General features: G+C 39.2%; 1 protein-coding gene and 1 long non-coding RNA gene across 5 annotated transcripts in view; one reads left to right on the top strand and one right to left on the bottom strand.

Annotated features, from left to right (window-relative positions):
* CCNT1 (cyclin T1) overlaps positions 1–9454 on the bottom strand; it is a 41655-nt gene extending 32201 nt beyond the window's left edge. The window contains exons 1-3 of one of the 4 annotated variants that reach the window (XM_069580878.1): positions 9299–9454; positions 8197–8620; positions 4651–4732 (exon numbers count right to left, since the gene is read on the bottom strand). In XM_069580878.1, the coding sequence (XP_069436979.1) occupies positions 4651–4732; positions 8197–8357 (243 nt within the window). In that variant the 5' untranslated portion in view covers positions 8358–8620; positions 9299–9454. Of the gene's footprint in view, positions 1–4042; positions 4146–4650; positions 4733–8196; positions 8621–9077; positions 9144–9298 lie in introns of those variants that run through there. The other 3 variants (XM_069580879.1, XM_069580880.1, XM_069580881.1) reach the window with 3 other exon arrangements.
* On the top strand, positions 8703–16922 carry LOC138435807 (uncharacterized). The gene is made up of 3 exons (XR_011255241.1): positions 8703–8846; positions 15557–15644; positions 16106–16922. It is a non-coding gene; the product is annotated as an uncharacterized lncRNA (long non-coding RNA).
* Positions 16923–16971: the final 49 nt, after the last annotated feature.

Below are 16971 nucleotides of genomic sequence, written 5' to 3'. Positions count from 1 at the left end.
AGTTTCAGCTTCAGCATCAGTCCTTCCAATGAACACCCAGGACTGATTTCCTTTAGGATGGACTGACTGGATCTCCTTGCAGTCCAAGGGACTCTCAAGAGTCTTCTCCAACACCACAGTTCAAAAGCATCAATTCTTCAGTGCTCAGCTTTCTTTATAGTCTAACTCTCACACCCATACATGACTACTGGAATAAGCATAGCCTTGACTTGATGGACCTTTGTTGACAAAGTAATGTCTCTGCTTTTTAATATGCTGTCTAGGTTGGTCATAACTTTCCTTCCAAGGAGTAAGCGTCTTTTAGTTTCATGGCTGCAGTCACCATCTGCAGTGATTTTGGAGCCCAAAAATATAAAGTCAGCCACTGTTTCCCCATCTCTGCCATGAAATGATGGGACCAGATGTCCTAAAAAATAAAGTCAGCTACTGTTTCTCCATCTATTTGCCATGAAGTGATGGGACCGGATGCCATGATCTTCGTTTTCTGAATGTTGAACTTTAAGCCAACTTTTTCACTCTCCTCTTTCACTTTCATCAAGAGGCTTTTTAGTTCTTCTTCACTTTCTGCCATAGGGGTGGTATCATCTACATATCTGAGGTTATTGATATTTCTCTCGGCAATCTTGATTCTGGCTTGTGCTTCCTCCAGCCCAGGGTTTCTCATGATGTACTCTGCATAGAAGTTAAATAAGCAGGGTGACAATATACAGCCTTGACATACTCCTTTTCTTATTTGGAACCAGTCTGTTGTTCCATGTTCAGTTCTAAGTGCTGCTTCCTGATCTGAATATAGGCTTCTCAAGAAGCAGGTCAGGTGGTCCAGTATTCCCATCTCCTTCAGAATTTTCCACAGTTTATTGTGATCCACACAGTCAAAGGCTTTGGCATAGTCAATACAGCAGAAATAGACGTTTTTCTGGAACTCTCTTGCTTTTTCGATGATCCAGCGGATACTGGCAATTTGATCTCTGGTTCCTCTGCCTTTTCTAAAACCAGCTTGAACATCTGGAAGTTCATGGTTCACATATTGCTGAAGCCTGGCTTGGAGAATTCTGAGCATTACTTTACTAGCATGTGAAATGAGTACAATTGTGCTGTAGTTTGAGCATTCTTTGGCAGTGCCTTTCTTTGGGATTGGAATGAAAACGGACCTTTTCCAGTCCTGTGGCCACTGCTGAGTGTTCCAAATTTGCTGACATATTGAGTGCAGCACTTTCACAGCATCAGGATTTGAAATACTAAACTTGACGTTTTAAGAGTCAGTTAATGAGAGTAATATACACCCAAATTTGTCAGCTATTACAACACCTGTATAACAAATATTAGAAAATGCAACATAAATACACACATATCAAGTTGCTCACCTTTACTTTTACATTCCCCCACTTGAAAACATTTAAGATAGTAAATATAGAAATTCAATTCAGTTCAGTTGCTCAGTTGTGTCCAACTCTTTGCAACCGCATGGACTATAGTGAGGCTTAATTTCTTCTCAAAAAATGAATGCAATGCCAGAATTTAAGTAAAAATAAACCAGTCATTTAATCATGTCCACTAAAGGAATACAATTTATGCAATCATAAGGTAAGTTCGCTTTGAAGGTACTGGAAATACACTATATCTTGTTCTGAGTGGAGGTTATGTATAAATAAAATGCAGAAAAGAATTGTGCTGCACCTCAGACTTGAGTGCTTTGTGTTGCTGCTATTGTTGTTTAGTCACTAAGTCCTGTCTTGACTCTTCTGTGACCCCACAGACTGTAGCCTGCCAAGCTCCTCTGTCCATGAGATTTTCCAGGCAAGAATACTGGAGTGGGTTGCCATTTCCTTCTCCAAGGGATCTTCCCAACCAGGGATTGAACCCGCATCTCCTGCACTGGCAGGTGGATTCTTTACTACTGAGCCACCAGCGAAGCCCATGCTTTATGTTATACCTCAATAAAGATTTAAAAAAATTTTTTTAAAAAGGCAAGAGCTTTAGGCTCCAAAACACTATAAAAGAATTACAACAAAACAAGAAAAGTATTCATGGCACATGGCACACAGCTTTGATAGATGAGAAAACCAAAATAAAATAGGGGCAAAAAGAATCAACTGAGAATTTTTAAGTCAATTCTTCAATTTCACAAGCAGAACAATGACCAACAGGCATAAGAAGTTCAATTTCACTAACTGAAGAAATGTAAATTCAGAAAATAGGACTCCCACTATCTTGCTCACCACTCTATCCCTAGTACTTGACAAATAGTATTTCCTAAAATAATGAGTATTTGTTATTAGTGAGGATGGAGAGAAAAGAACAGTCTTCCACAGTGCTGGAAACAATGTATGCTGATATAATCTTTCAGTAGAACAAACAGACACATAAAAATCTTTTAAATGCACACCCTTGGACACAATTCCATCTATAGGAACTTATAAAACAGTCACGTGTACCAGACTATTTTATATAAATTATTTATAATACAATAAACTATAAACAACCCAAACATCCACCAATCAAAAGCTGGTAAAATAAATTATAGGAACTACTCAAATACTATGTGCCCATTTAAAATAACAAGAAAATGCCCAATACATAAATACTGTTAAGTGATAAAAGGCAACTGCATAAGAGTCATATAGTAACAAGTGATTTTTACAGAAATACATAAATGCTGGTACTACAGGCACAAAAAAAGGTCTGAGACACTACTGTCAAAATGTCTATCAAAAGTTACTTTTGGAGGATGGGATTACAGATGAGCTTTTACTTTCTACATTGTACATGCTTGTATTAATTTTTACAAGCATTTATTACCTTTGTAATAAGAAAAAATTAACAAGAAGAATGTATGAGCACTTCACAGGACATACTATGTATCAATGCCACAATGTACTAAATCCCCTTAAATTTGAATTTGGACTTACCACAGCTAAACCCTTAGAATTAACATCATATTTTTCATCCATTAATTCCAGAATGTTCCTAAAATCAGTTCTCTAAAGAGGATCAATAACCCCAAATTAAAAGAATCACTGGATTCTCGAAAAGGTACTGAAATCCGAAAGAATATCTCTATATTGGATAACTACCAGATCATTCATTCATTCATTCATTCATTAAGTTTACTGAAGGTGCTTTAGAGGATACACAGAAAAGTCTCTGTCCTTGCTAAGATAAATACACAGAAAATAAGACAAGATGTAATTTAAAAGGTAAAGCAGGGGAAACGCACCCACACATGTTGCTGTTTAGTCACTGAGTCGTGTCCGACTCTTTCCTGATCCCATGAACTGTAGCCAGCCAGGCTCTTCTGTCCATGAGATTTCCCAGGCAAGAATGCTGGAGTGGGTTGCCATTTCCTTCTCAAGGGGATCTTCCTGACCCAGGGACTGAAACCGCATCTCCTGCATTGGCAGGTGGATTCCTTACCACTGAGCCATCAGGGAAGCCCATACATATACACACACACACACACACACAAACACACACACACATATAAATACACACACATGCATAGAGTGGACAAATTGATGTGAGATGTATTTCACCCTGGATTTCAAATCTTTACCATAATAAAAGAAATGTAGAAAACTTTTAGAATGGGCAAGACAGCAATAGACTTCCTCTTAAAATACCATTTTTTATCCACTACTTTCTCTTCTAGAGCCATCAGACAGCCTCAATAAATGCTTCTCTCTCTTAAGAAGAATGTGCTCCTGGCAATCAGAGGAGGTAGAGGGATTAAAGATAGGAGACAGCCAAAATGACTGAATAATCTGCAAAAATTGGGAATATTTAATCCACAAATCTAAAGGGTTTCCTGTATAATTATTCCCAATAATGAGTCCACTAATATCTTGCTTTTTAATTTCTTTTCCTATGGCATAAAAAAGAGAATTCAAACCCTATTATCCTAAGGGTAAGTCTGAAACACCTTACCTCAAAACATAACCTTTTCTTAAAAAAAAGTGAAATATTTGACTCATAAATCCATATGAAGTAGTCATCAAGTTCAGCCCTATTATCTTGTGATTTTATTAAACAAACATATTCTTACCTGCAATTGGAATATCACTATTCACTTGCTTCCAAGTCATTTACAATAATGTTAAATAGGACCATTTCAGGTAGCAAAACTGAAAATAGCATTATTTACAATTCTGTCCAGAAAAAAAAAATCCCTTTATTACTATTATTTTATTTTTCTCCTCTTAAAAGTCATCACCCAGTCATCACATAATGTACCTTCCCCTTCCAACCAGACACTGATTGGACTCTTTTCAAAAAGATTTTTAGAAAATGTAAATGACTAACATTCACTTGTTTTCCTGTGCCCGTATTATTAACCAGTTCAAAAGTTACACTTAAGTTAGTTTCCCCTTTAACACTACTCTCCCAAACCAAAAATGTTAACTCTAAGTGTTCAATGATCTATTAGAGAATCCACCTACGGTAAGAATGCACTAACGCTAAACAAGTAGCTAGACACTAAACAGAAAAACTAGAAGGCTGGATTCAGAATAGCAGTGTCATACATAATGAAAGTGATCAATACTAAATTCTAAACTTCAAACCCCAGTTCAGCAGCAAACATCAACCACAAAAGAAATATGAAGTTGAAATTAATCACAAAAGAATTATACCATATAAAAAAATTATACTTACATTTCGATGGAACTGTGTAAAGGACTGAATCATGTAGAATCGATGCATGTACACTATAGCAGTGTTGATCGTCAATTGTGAGCTAAAATGTTCAAGTTAAGGACCCAAAACAGATAGTACAATCCCCCAAAATACAATCTCTATATGCCCCCAAAAGGACCATGCAGCCAAGCACAGTAGATGCTCTTAAATGAAAATCATACTTACCTCTTTGCGGTGCGGAGAAAGGGAATTCTCTACCCTATTGGTGGGACTGTAAACTGATGCTGCTACTATGAAAAACAGTATGGAGGTTCCTCAAAAAAACTAAAAACAGAGTTGCCATATGATCGAGCAATCCCACTCCTAGGCATATATTCATAGAAAATTCTTCTAATTCAAAAAGATACATGCACTCTAATGTTCACAGCAGCACTATTTACAAAAGCCAAGGTATGAAAACAACCTAAACGTCCATGGACAGATGAATGGATAAAGAACATGTGGTGCATATACGAAATGGAGTATTACTCAGCCATCAACAACTATATATAATATATACAGATAAGCAAACAGGTAACAGCATAGGGAACTATACTCAATATCCTGTAAAAAACCATAATGGAAAAGGACATTTATATATACGTATAACTAAATCACTTTGCTGTACACCAGAAACTAACACAATGTTGGAAATCAATAATTATAATTCTTCAGTTTTAAACAAAGATATCATACTTGCCTCTCAGAATTAAAAAGCAAATCTGTTTTCATCAAACTATTGACACTTAACACATGCCTTCTATGAAACAGGTATCACTATAAACTTGCTGAATTAATAAACAAGGTCTCAATATGTGTGGGTTGAGGACTACAAACAAAACTACCTAAGACCTGTCACCTGTCTACTGAAAATCCTGCCAAGGTGATCCATTAGCACAGAATCTCTCTTCACACTGATTCACAACACCCTTCCCTGATCTGTCCTCTAGGTATGCTTCTGCTTATCTCATCTTCTCAAGCCCTCCCCGATCTGCCCCCTAGGCTGCTGCTCAGTTGTGTCGCCAGGCTTCCCTGTCTTTTACCATCTCCCAGAGCTTGCTCACACTCATGTCCACTGAGTCAGTGATGCCATCCACCCATCTCATCCTCTGTCGTCCCCTTCTCCTCCTGCCTTCAATCTTTCCCAGCATCACGGTCTTTTCAAATGAGTCAGTTCTTCACATCAGGTGGCCAAAGTATTGGAGTTTCAGCTTCAGCACCAGTCCTTTTAATGAACATTCAGGACTGATTTCCTCCTAGGAATGTTTCCACTAATCTCATCTTCTAAGCTCCAGCAATTAACTTTTCAGTTCTACTTCCCTCTGGCAACCAAACCTTCTCATAAGGTGATCCCTGGGACCAGAAACACTTTGGTATTTAATGAATTATTTGATATTCATTGAAAAGAAAAATTCCGACTTTAATTTTTAACACACTTTTTAAAGATTATGCTCCATTTCCAATTTCTATAGTTATATTCCTCTTGTTGTAAAATATAAAATACATCCTTGTAGTCTACCTCACACCCAGTAGTTTGTACCTCCCACTCCCACCCTTACATTGCCCCCTCACCGCTCCCCACTGCTAACCATTAGTTTGTTCTCTAGCTCTGAGTCTACCTTTTGTTTCCACCAGTTGTATTCCTTAGGTTCCACATGTAAATAATATACATTTGTCTTTTTCTTTCTGACTGTTTCACTGAGTATGATAACCTCTAGGTCCATCCACATTGCTGTAAACGGCATTACTTCATACTTTTTTATAGCTAAATAGTATTCCATTGTCTATATATACCACCTATTCTTTATTCATTCATCTGTCCATGAACATTCAGTTTGCTACCATATCGTGGCAACTATAAGCAATGCTCCTATGAACAAACTGAGTGCTCATATCTTTCCAAATGAGTGTCTTTGTTTTATATACCTAGGTGTGGAATTGCTGGGTCATATAGTAATTCAATTTTTAGCTTTTTGAGAAACCTCTATTTGGTTTTCCACAATGACTGCACCAATATACACTACCACCAACACTGTCCAAGGGTTCTCTTGAAAAGGGAAATTTCTGAATGCCTTACTTAAAAAGACCTCAGAAAACAATGTGGGATATACACAGATGGGGGCTTCCCAGGTGGCCCTAGTGGTAAAGAAACCACCTGTTTACTACTGCAGAAGACGCAACAGACACAGGAACAACCCCTGGGTCAGGAAAATTCTCCGCCTCCACCCTCCCCGTAAGAAATAGCACCCCTCTCCAGTATTGGCAACCCACTCCAGTACTCTTGCCTGGAAAATCCCATGGACGGAGGAGCCTCGTAGGCTGCAGTCCACGGGGTCGCACAGACTCGGACACGACTGAAGCGACTTAGCAGCCAGTATTCTAGCCTGGAAATTTTTATGGGCAGAGGAGCCTGCCAGGCTACAGTCTATGGGGCCGCAAAGAGTGGAACACGACTGAGCACACAGAGATGAGACAGTACCACAGTAATACACACACAAGGAAAATACTAGGATGCACTAAAACAGATTTTAAAAAATTTTAACTCAGTACGGACTGGATGCTTAGGAAACACACTGAATATGGGCACCAAAGACACCTTTTTTCAAGTGAGGACAACCTTAAGAAAGAAACATACAGCCAGCAACACATTTAAATAGTAGTTGCGCCCAAAAACAAATTTTTTACTTCCTAAGTGGAAAGAACTTCAAAACTCTACAGCTTTGTCTGCTACAAAATGAGTAGGTTTTCTGACCAAAACACTTAAAGGGGAAAAAAACCCCACTAAATCTTTTAAATATGAGAAAAACGAATACACATTAGCATTTTGAGTAACTTAAAACCCCAGTATTTTATAAAATATTTTTCAGAACATTAGATCTGTAAGTCTACTTGCCTACAAACTAACCTGACATCGTTCCTTCCTCTGAAATACTGTAAAACTCTTAACAGTAACTACTTTTTGAACATATAAGTGCCAAATATTGTGCTAGGCATAGAAATCAAATTCAAGAGGTATCATCCCATTTTATAAACCAGTCTCCAACAAGCAGTAAGTGGAAGGAACGGATTTTAAGCCAAAGCTGGGGTATTAATTCTAGGCCACCCTTTTAATAAGACCCTCAGGTACTGAAATTTCTCAAAACTCTCTGTACACAGTAAGTTTAAGGCAGCCATCAACAGTGAAACCTCCACTAGACACTTTGGGCATAACAGAAAAGCAGAATCTCAAAGTCACCAGAACAGGAGATCACAACACACCGAAATGGGACTACTGCTACTTTAAAATACAAAGCGGGAAGGAAACGCATTCCCACTAAGGCTGGTGGCACCGGTGAGCGAGAGGGAAATTAACTCCGCCTCGCTTCCCTCTCGCGAACACTTAAGTTTTGCCCATCGTAGGCTCTCCTAACTAGACACCCAGTCCCTGCCCACCCTCCTCCCTTCTTGTCTAACAGACCTTGAAGACTGGAAGCAGAGCAGGGCGGGACCGACTTCAAGGCCGAAAGGCCTAGGCCGCAAGGATACACGTTAAGACGTTGGCCCATGTCCTGGAGCAGATTGGCCGCCTGCTGGCGATTAGAAAGTTCTTTATCTGGATCTAAGCCAAAACGACGAGACGGGCTATTTTCCAGTTGTTCTCGAGTAAAATACCACCGTTTATTGTTGTTCTTCCTCTCTCCCTCCATAGTGCTTCAACCAGAAGGCAGCGGCGGCGGCTGCAAGCACTTCTCGGCGTCACCTAAGCGGCGACACACATCCGCTGTGCGGGGGCAACTGCGACGTGACGAACTTCCGCAAAGGCCGGACGGCTAGGTTGTGACACGCTTCCGGGGAGGAAGTAAAGGATCTACTTCCGGAATGGACCCCTGGTCAGCCTGCAGCCGAGTTAACAGCCAGTAGGCGATCAGAAAAACCTTGGTTTTAGGACGCAGGCGCCAGTCATGTGACCCTGGAAAGGCAAGGTGGGGTTAGGAGTTCTCGTTAAAAAAAAAAAAAAGTCTCCTCTCGCGAGAACTATTTTGAGCCTTCGCGCCCTGACCAAGGGGGCGAGGCAAAGGCTGTGGGTGGGTGAGGCTCCCGCCCTCGCGCCGCGTGGCGGTTTCTCGGAGAATTTCGCTTGTGACGGAGGTGGCTGTACAAAATGAGGCAGATAGAGAACTTGACAGAGAAAATGGGTAAGAGTATCAAAAACTGAAAAAAGTAATCAAAGCGAATAGCCCTATCGTATATCGTAACATAAAGCCACCGGAAGCTCTTGAATTCGTTGGTAGCAGTATAAATTACCCACTTGAAAAGCTTCAACGCGTAGCTAAATCCTCGAAAACACTAATGATTCGCCACGCTGAACCAATTTAAAGGAATAAAATAAATTAATAATTTCATTTTATTAATAATTTAGTGCTTACCACATCGCTGACTCTTATTCAATCGGAACAACCCGAAAAAGTGGTACTATCTTAACCCCATTGTATGACCGGATGAACTAAAACTGCTCCTTCCGTGTGGAAAACTTCCACTACCATCCTGCGCATGCAGATTTTTAAATTCCTGTCCACTGTCAAGCTATATCCCCGCTCCAAGCTTGAGGGCTGTTTGTTCCTAGGCAAGATACTTAACTTCCCTGTACCTGTTGTAAATGGTATGCTGCTGCTGCTAAGTCGCTTCAGTCGTGTCCGACTCTGTGCGACCCCATAGACCGCAGCCCACCAGGCTCCGCCGTCCCTGGGATTCTCCAGGCAAGAACACTGGAGTGGGTTGCCATTTCCTTCTCCAATGCATGAGTGAAAAGTGAAAGTGAAGTCGCTCAGTCGTGTCCGACTCTTTGTGACCCCATGCACTGCAGCCTACCAGGCTCCTCCATCCATGGGATTTTCCAGGCAAGAGTACTGGAGTGGAGTGCCATTGCCTTCTCCTAAATGGTATGGTACATACCATTTAGGTTCTGAAAAGGATTAAGTGATTTGATAAGTTACAAACAGTTATAGTAGTACTGGGCACATAGAAAACATTCAGTAGGTTTCCTCATAATATTTATTACATTATGTGAAGTTGAGGGTAGGAACAATACCATCTATGCTTTTATATCCTTAGCACCTACCTACTGTAGTCCTGGCCCTAGTAAATGAATGTTTGTCAAACAAATGGTCACTACAACCTATAATAAAGAAACTGAGGCTTGGGAGATTAGGTAATTTGCCCTACACTATACTACTTGTAAATGTAGATTTTAAAATCAAATATAATTTCATTGTTCTTGCTTTCCTGGAACAGTCAATTCACCTTGATTATATTTGAGTAATATTAGAACCTTTTGTCTTTTATAAAAAATATTTTGAGTTTTGTCATTTCTAGACATGGCGTTTCCCACTCAGTTTGATTCTAATTCATTCTCAGAAGTATTTTCTTTTACTGCAAGCCTTCCTCTGCCATATACTGCCTATAGTTAGCATTAAGTGAAAGAGGAGAGTGAAAAAGTTGGCTCAACATTCAGAAAACGAAGATCATGGCATCTGGTCCCATCACTTCATGGGAAATAGATGGGGAAACAGTGGAAACAGTGTCAGACTTTATTTCTCTGGGCTCCAAAATCACTGCAGCTGGTGATTGCAGCCATGAAATTAAAAGACTCTTACTCCTTGGAAAAAAAGTTATGACCAACCTAGATAGCATATTCAAAAGCAGAGACATTACTTTGCCAACAAAGGTCCATCTAGTCAAGGCTATGGTTTTTCCTGTGGTCATGTATGGATGTGAGAGTTGGACTGTGAAGAAAGCTGAGCATCGAAGAATTGATGCTGTTGAACTGTGGTGTTGGAGAAGACTCTTGAGAGTCCCTTGGACTGCAAGGAGATCCAACCAGTCCATTCTAAAGGAGATCAGTCCTGGGTGTTCTTTGGAAGGAATGATGCTAAAGCTGAAACTCCAGTACTTTGGGCACCTCATCCAAAGAGTTGACTCATTGAAAAAGACTCTGATGCTGGGAGGGGTTGGGGCAGGAGGAAAAGGGGATGACAGAGGATGAGATGGCTGGATGGCATCACTGACTCGATGGACATGAGTTTGAGTGAACTCCAGGAGTTGGTGATGGACAGGGAGGCCTGGCGTGCTGCAATTCATGGGATCGCAAAGAGTCGAACACGACTGACCGACTGAACTGAACTGACTGAAGTGTTAGTCACTCAGTTCTGTCTGACTCTTTGCAACCCCATGGACTATAGCCTGCCAGGCTCCTTTGTCCATGGGATTTTCCAGGCAAGAATACTGGAGTGGGTTGGCATTCCCTTCTCCCGGGGATCTTCCCGACCCAGGACTTGAACTCAGATCTCCTGCATTATAGACAGATTCTTTACCATCTGAGCTACCATTAGCTCCATTTTACTCCAGAAAAATAGAGGAAATGATGATAGGTATGGAGTAAAGGGATAAAGTAGATGATTGAATAGTTAATCCCACTAGGGGATTGTAAGTAGAAGTAGTATGAGAGACCCTTGTAAGTTAATAATTACTTAAGAAAGCAGGTTTGTTTAGCAACAAAATCATGCAACAGAAGCAAGAGATATGCCCCAAAATAATAAAACAATGGTGGCATCAGACTCACATGTGGCCCAGTGAGCTCAGTAAGTTAATGATCCCTAGGATATGCTCTCTGCACACATAAAAAAACAGTAATTTGTGCACCTAACTTGACCATGTAAGGGCAAGAAAACCTCCCTCCTCAACCTGGAGCAGAGGCTGATGATGGAAGCATGATGTCTACTCAAAGATAACGAAGTTCTGATCTTCCTTCCTACTTTTCCTTTAATTATAAAACTAGCCCAGTAAACTCTTGGGGCATGGCATCCTTTCTTCCATCTGCTTATAAGCCTCACAAGCATCCAATTTTAATAAATCACTTCTTATCTATCACTTTGTCTCTTGCTGAATTCTTTTTCTGTGCTGAGATATAAAGGACTGGTACCAGAGCTCTTCAGAGCCCCTGAAATGACACCAAATGGTTTCAAAAATATTTCAAATTATGACATTAAACATTTTTTATTTCAAACTTCTTCCATGGCAGACTTTTTCTGTTAATAGAAAAAGCACTTTTCAGTCATGTCATCATGAATTTTGTCTTTTAAACAGCCAAAATTATTTCTCCCAGATCCCTCTTGCCTGTTTCTCTGACCAGTGTTTGGTTCTCCGCTAAATCTCTTGGACTGATGACTCCATTTTGAATTTGCTACCGTAACTGTGTACCAGTCTTCCAAGAAAAAGTTCTTGTGTTTGACAGGCTTCAGGAAAAGCAAATGCTAGCCAATGGTTTACTACCCTGTCATACGGAAGCGGGGGACCTGTGTAAATCAGAGAAAGGAAATGTTCTTTGACTGAAGATGAAATTATTGAAAGTAAGCAGCAGTGACTACATAATTGCTAAACATAGCTTTTTGATTCAGGCCTGATATCAAACCCCAGTTATTTTAAAACTGTCTTAACCACTTTGAAGTGTATAGTTCAGTGTCAACTGCATTGTTACGTAACAGGTATCTACAGATTTTTCTTTTTGCATAACTACAAGTCTATATCCATTGAAAAATTTCCCAGTTCCCCCTCCCCTAACCCTGACAACTCCCATTCTGCTTTCTGTTGCTTTGAATTTGAATGCTTTAGACATTTCATATAAGTGGAAAGGTATTTATTCATATTAGTGGACAGGTATTTCATATATGTCATATGAGACAGTCTCACAGGATTGTCTCTGTGACTGGATAATGTTCACTTAGTATAATGTTTCACTTATTATAATGTTCTAAAAATTCCGAGTTATGTATTGACTAGCTGTGTGATCTTTTTTGAAAAAAATATTGTTATTTTTTTGCGAACTTTAAACTTCTTATTTTGTATATGGGTAAAGGTGATAAACAGTGTTGCAGTAGATTCAGGTGAACCGTGAAGGGACTCAGCTGTACATATGCATGTATCCATTCTCCCCCAAAGCCGTCTCCCATCCAGGCTGGCACGAAAACTTTGAGTGGAGTTCCATGTGCTATACAATAGGTCCTTGTTGGTTATCCATTTTGAATATAGTATTGTGTACATGACCTTCCCAAACTCACTAAATGTCCCTCTCCCCCCCCAACAATAAGTTTATTTTCTAAGTCTATGAGTCTCTTTCTGTTTTGTAAGTAAGTTCATTTGTATCATTTCTTTTTAGATTCCATATATAAAGGATGTCATAGGATATTTCTCCTTCTGTCTTACTTCACTCAGTATGACAATCTCTGGGTCCATCATGTTGCTGAAAATGGCCTTATTTCTTTGGCTGAGTAATATTCCATTGTATATATGTATCACATTTTTTTTTCTTGAAAGAAAGCTCCTATTTATTTTTTATTTTAATTAAAAATATTATATGGATGTATAGTTGATATATAATATTATATAAGCTACAGATATATAATATAGTGGTTCATAACTTTTAAAAGTTATACTCAATTAATAATTATCATAAAATACTGGCTATATTCCCTGTGTTCTCATTCTCCAATTTTTTCTACACATGCACACCCGTACTACCCATTAATAGAGGAGATAATAAATGTTAATCTAATCTGGTAAAATTTTAGATCCAGTAGTTTAATTATTTCATTAAGATAGTTCAGTTTCTTCTGGTTTAACAGTTTCTTTTCAGTATTTTGAACTGTATTATCCTTCCCCTGCTCCTTGTAAAACTGTTGTCAGAATATATGGAAGAATGTAGCTAATATGACCTAGTGTCCGTGCTGAGGAGGTAGAATCTATAAATAATCCAGCATCCTCTGTACGAATGGTCTGGTCTGGTCTGTTCTATTCCATGAACTTGTTCTGCACAGGTACAGTACTTCTCTCTAACATTTTTGCCTTTTTTTGAGAGTGAGAGTCTAGTGTTCCTTGCCAGAGTCCACAGTCTCAACCATTTAAACCCATTCCCCTCATTCCCAGCTCGGCATCTTCTGCTCCATTGCCTCCTCATCCCAATTTCTGGCAGTCCTCTGGCCACTAAAGGCTTCTCCATCCCTGCACCAGGCCAATTTTCCTAAGCCTTACAAAGGCCAAGGGCAGCCAGTGATGCTCTCTAAGGCTCATCCCGGAGTGATGGAATCTTTTTTCTTTTAAGTTTTTAATCTTCTCCTTTTTTTAATTTTAAATTTATTTTTTAATTTAAGGTTATTACTTTACAGAATTGTGTTGGTTTCTGCCAAATGTCAATGTGAGTCAGCCATACATATACCTCCCTCCTGAATCTTCCTCCCCATACCACCCCTCTAGGCTGTTACAGAGTCCTGGTTTGAGTTCCCTGAGTCATACAGAAAATTCCCATTGGCTATCTATTTTATATATGGTAATATAAGTTTCCATGTTACTCTCTCCATACATCCCACCCTCTCCTCACCCCCCCACCACTGCCTGCCACACTGTGTCCATAAGTCTGTTGACTATGTCTGTGTCTCCACTCCTGCCCTGCAAATAATTTCATCAGTACCATTTTTCTAGATTCCATATATATGCGTTAGTATACGATACTTTTTTTTTCTCTTTCTGACTTCACTCTCTATAATAGGCTCTATGTTCATCCACTTCATTAGAATTGACTCAAATGCATTCCTTTTCATGGCTCAATAATATTCCATATAAATAACCTCAGATATGCAGATGACACCACCCTTGTGGCAGAAAGTGAACAAGAACTAAAGAGCCTCTTGATGAAAGTGAAAGAGGAGAGTGAAAAGTTGGCTTAAAACTCAACATTCAGAAAACTAAGATCATGGCATCCGGTCCCATCACTTCATGGCAAATAGATATAGAAACAATGAAAGACTTTATTTTGGGGGGCTTCAAATCACTGCAGATGGTGACTGCTGTCATGAAATTAAAAGACGCTTACTCCTTGGAAGAAAAGCTATGACCAACCTAGACAGCATATTAAAAAGCAGAGACATTAATTTACCAACAAAAGTCCATCTAGTCAAACCTATGGTTTTTCCAGTAGTCATGTATGCAAGTGAGAGTTGGACTATAAAGAAAGCTGAAAGTGAAAGTGAAGTCGCTCAGTCCTGTCCGACTCTTTGCGACCCCATGGACTAGTAGCCTACCAGGCTCCTCCCTCCATGGGATTCTCCAGGCAAGAGTACTGGAGTGGGTTGCCATTTCCTTCTCCAGGGGATCTTCCCAACCCAGGGATTGAACCCGGGTCTCCCGCATTCCAGACAGACGCTTTAACCTCTGAGCCACCGGGGAAGAAAGCTGAGCACTGAACAACTGATGCTTTTGAACTGCGGTATTGGAGAAGCCTCTTCAGAGTCCCTTGGACTGCAAGGAGATCCAACCAGTCCATTCTAAAGGAAGTCAGTCCTGGGTGTTCTTTGGAAGGACTGATGCTAATAATGCTGAAACTCCAATACTTTGGCCACCTGATGTGAAGAACCAACTCATTGGAAAAGACCTTGATGCTGGGAAAGATTGAAGGCAGGAGGAGGAGGGGACAACAGAGGATGAGATAGTTGGATGGCATCACTGAAGCGATGGACATGAGTTTGAGTAGGCTCCAGGAGTTAGTGATGAACAGGGAAGCTTGGCATGCTGTAGTCTTTGAGGTCGCAAAGAGTCGGACACGACTGGGCAACTGAACTGAACTGATTCCATTCTTTTTGATGTGATGGTAAGTGGAATTGCTTCTTGAACTTCTCTTTCTGATCTTTCATTGCTAGTGTATGTAAATACAACAATTTCTGTGTATTGATTTTGTAACCTGAAACTTTACCAAATTAATTGATGAGTTCCAGTAGTTTTCTGGTAGCGTCTTTAGGATCTTCTATGTATACTCTCATGTTATCTGCAAGCAGTGATGGTTTAATTTCTTCTTTTCCAGGTTGGATTCCCTTTACTTATTTTTCTTCACTGTTGCTGTTAGCTGTGATCTTAAATGTCATCCTGAACAGAACACCATTTGGCACACGGTAGGTGTTCAACATATGCTTATTGTCAGAATAGTGTTAGCTTTCAGACACATGGCCCTTAAAGAACAACTGGCAAAATCTTAGACCAGAGAAATTTCCCTCTTTTTTTTTTTAACATTTTAAATAGGACTCTGTTTTCTGTCACACTTACAAGGCTATTCATTCTGAGTATAGGATGATATTTCATGCTTTGATCTTATTTTGCATTGTGCTTATGAATGTCATATTTCAGTCGTGTCACGCATTACCATTTACTGCTTTTACAACAATTTCTCCACACATTCATGTAGTTTCCAAACAAAAATATGAAAAGATGGTGTGCTATTCATAACTATCCCCAGCTCCACGTTGAGTGATGTGTATATTTATATAAGTTTATTACAAAATTTATTGATAGGATATATAGCATGTAATTTATAAAACTAAAATATATAATTTTCTTTATTGTAAATTTTTTATAGCCAGCTGATCCTCATGAAATGCTTTCACTGAATTTTCCCAAATCTTGAATCAAGAACCAAATGCGTGGTGACATTTGACAGACAAATACAGGTATACCTTGGAGATATTGTGGGCTCGGTTTCAGACCACCACGATAAAGCAAATATTGCAATAAAGTGAGTCATGAATATTTTGGTTCTTAAGTGTGCAGTAGCATTATATCTAAAAAACAATAATACATACCTTAATTAAAAAATATTTTGTTGCTAAAAAATGCTAACCACCATCTGAGCCTTCAGTGAGTTGTAATCTTTTTGCAATAGTAGCACAAAAGATCACTGACCACAGATCACTATAACAAATGTAATAGTAAGGACAAAGCTAAAAACATTGTGAGAACTACCAAAATGTGACACAGAAACACAAAGTGAGCAAATGTGGTTAGAAAAAAGTTTATGCTGGTAGACTCACTCCAACCTTCAGTTTTTAAAAAGCACAGTACCCGCAAAGTGCAAAAAAGTAAAGGGCAATAAAATGAGGGATGCCTGTATGGCTTTGATTGCTAGTTGACATTTTCATATGCATTAATAAGGTGAAAGTGAAGCAAAGAGACATGTTGGAACTTCACTTATTTGTCAGTGACTTGAGCAACATCTTTGCTGAATCGGATAATAGTTTTTGAATACTGGAAAAATATTTCAATTTTTTGTGCTTTTGACAATTTAATGGCTATAGATATGATACATTTTTAAACTTAATGTACATTATTAACATTTTCTTGATCACTTTCTTAAGTCTAAACAGTTGACAAAGCAAATAAATTGACTGTAGTATTTACCAATTTCTATAGTGTAATTCTTTCACCACAGTTAATTTCAAACTACCA

Source organism: Ovis canadensis, chromosome 3, assembly GCF_042477335.2.
Source record: "Ovis canadensis isolate MfBH-ARS-UI-01 breed Bighorn chromosome 3, ARS-UI_OviCan_v2, whole genome shotgun sequence".
NCBI classification, from domain to species: domain Eukaryota; kingdom Metazoa; phylum Chordata; class Mammalia; order Artiodactyla; family Bovidae; genus Ovis; species Ovis canadensis.
The sequence above is the reverse complement of the archived record's forward strand: the minus strand, read 5'-3'. Positions and strand labels throughout refer to the sequence as shown.